The sequence below is a fragment of the Camellia sinensis genome, chromosome 3, assembly GCF_055761805.1.
Source record: "Camellia sinensis isolate YWXY chromosome 3, ASM5576180v1, whole genome shotgun sequence".
In the NCBI taxonomy this organism is placed as follows: Eukaryota; Viridiplantae; Streptophyta; class Magnoliopsida; order Ericales; family Theaceae; genus Camellia; species Camellia sinensis.
Genome location: NC_138963.1, coordinates 93,014,186 through 93,020,462, shown reverse-complemented (window position 1 = coordinate 93,020,462; position 6,277 = coordinate 93,014,186). Strand labels below are relative to the sequence as shown.

Genomic DNA, 6,277 nt, shown 5'->3' with positions numbered 1-6,277 from the left:
TGAACATGCACAAAGGGCGCTCCGGATCTGGAGTCTTATTTATGGCCAATTGTGACATCCATGAAGGGCGTCCCGAATTCGGAGGCTTATTCATCATTTAACCATTTTTAACGAGACAGTGACAAAAAAGGCATACTGTATTGCAGAATATGTAGATGTGTACATGTTAGTATAGTAACAAAAAAAAAAAAAAAAGAACTAGCATGTCGTACAAGTTGGTTTAATGATAAAATTTACGCAAGTGGGTTGAATTCCAGGGGCGTGGTAAACTTCTACAATCCATGTCTGAAAGCCGATACGCCTCCGTTCCGGCAATCGAATCAATCTAGTAAGGACCATCCTAGTTGGGGCCTAATTTACCGTCTGTCGGATTCTTAGTAGCAGGAAGCACTTTCTTGAGGACCAGTTCTCCAAGTGTATAACTACGCAAGTGCACATGCTGGTTATACAACTTGGTGAGTTGCTGCTGATACCGCACCATGCATGCAAGAGCACGATCTCGACATTCTTCAATCAGAGTTAGATCTAAGGCCAACATCATGTCATTATGCCCCATGTCAAAACCTTGGATTTCAGTGTGGGCAAGCCGATTTCAAGAGGGATAATAGCCTGTGTCCCAAAGCACAAGGCCAACAGCATTTCTCCAGTAGACCGCTTCGGAGTGGGCAACTCTTCAACCCACTTGCCTTTGGCCATCTCCAATCGTTTCTTGATGCCATCCATGATCACTTTATTGGAGGCCTCAGCCTGACCGTTGCTTTGCATATATGTTGACGAGGAAAAGTATGGCCGGATACCATATGTATTGCATAACTCCCGATAGACGCCACAATTGAATTGGGTGCCGTTGTCAGATACAAGTGCTCTCGGTATGCCGAATCGAGTTATAATGTTTTTCCATACAAAGCGTTTAACATCAACATCTTGAATATTTGTTAATGCCTCTGCTTCGACCCACTTTGTAAAATAGTCTGTTGCAACAATCAGGAATCGTTTGTTTTCCGGAGCCCGCGGTAATGGTCCGATGATGTCAAGTCCCCAATGAGCGAACCACCAAGGACTAGTAATGAATTTAATTCTTCCGCAGGCAGATGAGTTAATGGGGAAAACTTTTGGCATTGTTCGCATTTGTTTACGTAATTCTCGGCATCAGTACGCATGGTCGGCCAATATTACCCCTGTGTTATGGCTCAGTGGGCCAATGAGCGTCCTCCAGAGTGGGCACCGCAACTACCTTCATGTATTTCACCCAAGAATTCCTCAACTTTGTCAGGATGAACATATTCCAAATATGGCCCAGAGAGAGATTTTTTGTAAAGCTTTCCCTGCGGATCCAGATAATATTGTAGGGCTTTATTCTGCAATTTGTGGGCTTCTTTTTTATTTGTTAGGAGTTTTCCGAGGAAAGAAATGCAGCGATAGGGTCCATCCAACTCGATGTTTCCAACTCGGTCTTGGCTCAATGATGTTAATCCAAACTGGTTCAGAAGAGGTGATGCTTCTTTCTTATCTGTTGGGAGTTGTTCTGAGGAAAGAAATGTAGCGATAGGGTCCATCCTACTCGGTCTTGGCTCAATGATGTTAATCCAAACTGGTTCAGAAGAGGTGATGCTCTGCTCTAGGATGAACCCTACTTTGATTGTTTGTTTGACTTCTGAGTTAATGGTGGAAGCTAGGCAAGCAAGGGCATCTGCATACGTATTTTGATCCCGGGTTATCTGATTCAATTTGTGGTGGTCGAATTTTGTGAGCAAGGAATTCACCGTTTTCATGTAGGCTGCCATGCTGTCATTTTTAGCCACATATTTGTAACAAGCCCGCCGGGGGGGGGGGACCTCGCTACAGTTCGGACTCTCGATTTTGTGTCACGGTTCTTAATCTGAACCAAAGAGTCCAAATCTGGCAAATCGTTTTGAGAAACAGATTTTTGAAAAAGTAGTGCCAAACATGGACTGCTTTGCCAGATACAGAGTCGCCACCTAAATATTTTTTTATGGGAGAATTTAGGAAACCCTGACTCGGTGCCGAAGGCCACGTGTCCGTCATCACCGGAGTTGTCTCGGCTCGGGAGCTTGGGTACGATCGGGGAAGGTCAGCTATGAGCACCCCCTTTCGCCCGGTCCGAAGACCGGCCTCTACTAACCGTGATATCCGTTTTTGAAAACTTTACGTGTTCTTATTCCGATTATCAGCCTAGAATTACTATGTTATGCGCACAGCAAACAAGTATAGACTAGATTGCCTAATTTGGAAATAAACATTGCATATCCGTTCGGTTTGAAAATGCTTTGGAATTTGCTACTCGCAAGTAGGCTAAAACACGGATTTCAATGAGTTCTTCCAACTCAAACAATCCAACCTTCACCCACAGGCATTCAAAACAGTTTAACACATAAGCATCTAGCCGCATGGTGAGCATACTGTCATGTTAACATTCATACACATGCGAGATGCTAAAGCGGAAATACTTACATCGTACTCCGTGCCAAAACAAAGAACTTGTTAGCAAACATGCATGATCCAAGTCCATGTTAAGTGCCTAATGCATTGCATACAAAGTGTTGCTAGAATAGGCTCGGCTATCGTAAACATGTCATGTGAAAACGCACAATTATCACATATTCAGTTCGGAATTTGAAATACATATGCGGTTAGCGTGATGTACCGAGCCTAATGCATGTAATACGAAATGCATGAATGCACGCATGCATAGCATAAGGTATGCTGAATTTAAACATGTCCTAATACTAACCATTAAAGCGGGTAAGTAAAAGGGAAGAAAGAAGTGAGGTTGGAAGACATACACACACTCACCCACACTTATTACAGATTTGCCCTCGCTCGGAGGGACCGAATAAATATTACAAATTAATTAACTACGCAAGCTAATTAATATTACAAATTAATTAATTTAATTAACAAATTAAATAAATTAATTAAATCAGGAAAATCATCTCGGGAAACGTGCCGCCATGCGCAAGCTGCCTCTGTTTTCCTTCTTTCACTCCTCTGGAGGCTGTCAAAACCTCAGGACTGCTCCATTAGGCACTGGGGAGTACCACCGGCCGAGTGGAATCACCACCGGCACTGGTATATGTCCATCGGCACAAAATTGAATCTGTCGGCAGAGAAAGGGTTGCCGGCCGGCACCTTACACTGCCGGTCGGCAAAGAAAGCCTGCAGAATTTGCAACTCACAGCAACAGAGGGCAAAACAAGGCATGGCAGCACAATTCAAGGCATGTGTGCACCAACCATGTCTCTTATCATTGTAATGACTCAAAGGGACATGTGCCTCGGTTCCCGGACCACCAATCACGTATTTCCATGCATGATGGCCCAAAGAACCAAGTATGCAACTTTGATTTCAAATGCATGCAAACCAATCAAACAAATTAGGCCCAATTCCTATCACCAATTCAAGGAACAAGGCACGCATGCAAGATGCAATGCAACCTAGGCATACAAGCTAAGAATGCAACATGGCATGGCAAGGCACTTATGCAAGCATACAAGCATACATATGGCAATGCAAATGGATGGAAAGGTGGTCTTATACATGAATTAGGCAGCTCTAAAAAGGCCTAAAACAGTGGCCAAAGTGCTAAAAAGTGAGGGCTAAATGGCATGCACACACACATGCACATAAGGATCAACACTTAAGCATAAATCAAACAACATTCAAGCACACTTGAAAGGGACAAACATGAACAATTAGCATGCATTATAAGCTTTGAAATCATGCCAATACATGGTGCCAAACCAAGCAACAAATCAAGCCAAGCATGCACCAAATAGTCCAAGTGTTCAAAGCAAATCAAAGGAGCATTGAACTACACTTAACATGACCAAACATGGCATGAAAAGAAGGACCAAAATCAGAGGTTTAGCATGTTAAAACAAAGCTAAAGGACTACTTAGATGGCATCTAAGTGACTCAAAAACAAAGGCATGCATAAACACCAAAACATGGAGCATTACTACACAAGCTTATGAGGCATTCAAGATGCATGCAAGGCAATCAAACAAGCATGGAAATGGGACTGAAATGGCATGTAGAATGATCCCAAATCACCAATGCAAAGATGGCATGCTACACATGCACATGCTCAAGGCCAACAAGCCTAAATACAAAGGAGCTATATCAAGCATGCCAAAATCAACCCAAACGACTATGGACAGAGCTAAAACATGGCAAGATATGCACAAAATCTTCACAAGACTAAGCCTAAAACATGCTCCAACAAAGGCTAACAACCTAAGGCACATTAAGGCAAAAATAAGGCATTACATGGCAACTATGCTAATCATGCATGGAGTACCAAAACCAACTTTAAATCATGTTATATCATGGATATATAAGCATGAAAAACAAACCAAACATGCTCAACACACACTCAAGCATAGGCTTCCTTAAGAGGCCAAAATGTGTCCTTTTTAAGGACAACAAGGAGAGGGGGTGGCCCTCTCCTTCTTGGGACTTCAAGGCATCATCTTCACCACTGAAATCCCTCAAGATTTCAGTGGTGAAGAGACCTCAACACCAAAATCCCGGAGCTAACACAAAATGGCTCAAAATGAGGCCTTTTGAGGCCTAAGGGTGGTCAACAACCCTCAAACAACAAAACACTCTTAATAAACAATAACGAGGGCCTAAAAACAGAACTTTTTTATGTTATACAATAATCACCAAAACAGCTCTAAGATAGGTATAAAATCAATGCAAAAATGGGGAATAAAGGTGTACATTTCTTACCCTTGTAGTCCTCTTCAACAATGGTGCTCCAATGGCCTCCTTTGGCTCCAAACCAGTCAAGAAACTCAAGAACAAGCCTTTAGAACCTCAACTCCAAGAGGAAGGTGAAACACTAGGTGTTTGTGTGCAATAGTAAGACACAAAACACCTAGTGAACAAAAGAGAGGGAGAGAGAGATAGAAAATGTATCTAACTCAAAACCCTAGAACTAGAGCTCAACCATGGCTGTTTTGCTCTCAAAATATCCTAAGTCTTTAACCAAGCCTCCCCTTTTGCCTTAGAGAGAGCTTCTCTCTATATTGTCTTGTAAAGCTTACAAGACAAGCTTTGCAAGAGGAAGATCCCTCCATACACGTGTATGGAGGGGAGCAAAAGCAAGACAGCTGTCTAAAAATATCTGCAAAAGCAGATGAACAGCAATCGGCCGGCCAAAAATGCCATCTTGGCCAAAAATAGTGCCGGTCGGCAACAAATACTGCTGACCGGCAACAAAGAGTGCCGGCCGGCAAACTATATTGCCGGTGGCAGCAAAAACCAGCCGGTGGCATCTAGCCACTGCCGGTGGTGGATAGGGATGGTCTACAAGCCCTACCCTGCCTCTCAAAGGCAAGATGCAAGTGTTTGGTGCAAAACCAGACACAAAACGGTCGAGTTCGGGGATCCTGAGGCAAGGCGCGCGAGCCGAGGCCTCCGGGAACTCCAAACGAACACAAACATGGAAGATCACCGTGTGTTCAAACAGTGACGTCCAAGTCTTGAGGACGGTCAAAAATGGGGTGTCTACAGTTGCCCCTCTTTGACAGAACTCGAAAGTCATAACAATGACGGGAGTGAATGTCAAAGCCCAAAGACGACCCATTTTTGACAAGGCCGAAGACTCAGACAAACATACAAGACAAATAAGATATGCGCCCGAAGGCAGGGGCAAAATGCAAGACAATGCACGGAGCCGAGCATAACTTATGATCATGCAAAGAAAGCTGTAATGAAGCAAACATGCGACAATTTTAAGCTAGCATACCAAACTACACTACAATACAGAAAGGATGTAAGAGAATTATGGAATTCTCAATACGTCTCACTCGGGAGATACAATACCTGTGCGGCTCGTCTGGTTGCACCAGCTTCAAATGAACCGTACGTACAATATCGTGCCTGCAAAGAAAACAACTTAACAGGTACAAAATCGTTAGCAACATGCATGACAATGCAAAATGGATGCAAAACGAAATGCAATATATACAAAACAATGTATAAACAATGCGAATAAACATGTAAGCTACATGCAAAGCATTTGAATCGTGATCCAATCACGAGCGGTTCGAAACCACACCTATGTCAAATAGATTGATGGAAATAACAAGTCTGTCTACCACAGAACGATCAGCTGAACTGTGAGTATTGTAGACAGACGCAAGAACGAGTATTGGGTGGAATTGACATAAGTGGGGAAACAACCCGCTGGAGAAAGGATTACGATCCTAATGCCGGATGCAAAAATTACACTACAATGTAATACACG

General features: G+C 43.1%; 1 protein-coding gene across 1 annotated transcript; it reads right to left on the bottom strand.

Annotated features, from left to right (window-relative positions):
* Positions 1 to 1,190: 1,190 nt before the first annotated feature.
* Positions 1,191 to 1,784, bottom strand: LOC145821689 (uncharacterized). The gene has a single exon (XM_082918240.1). The coding sequence runs from the start codon at positions 1,782 to 1,784 to the stop codon at positions 1,191 to 1,193; it is 594 nt and encodes a 197-aa protein (XP_082774366.1).
* Positions 1,785 to 6,277: the final 4,493 nt, after the last annotated feature.

Excerpts from the sequence above, each read along its gene's own strand:
- LOC145821689 (XM_082918240.1), bottom strand. The coding sequence starts at position 1,784 with ATGGCAGCCTACATGAAAACGGTGAATTCCTTGCTCACAAAATTCGAC.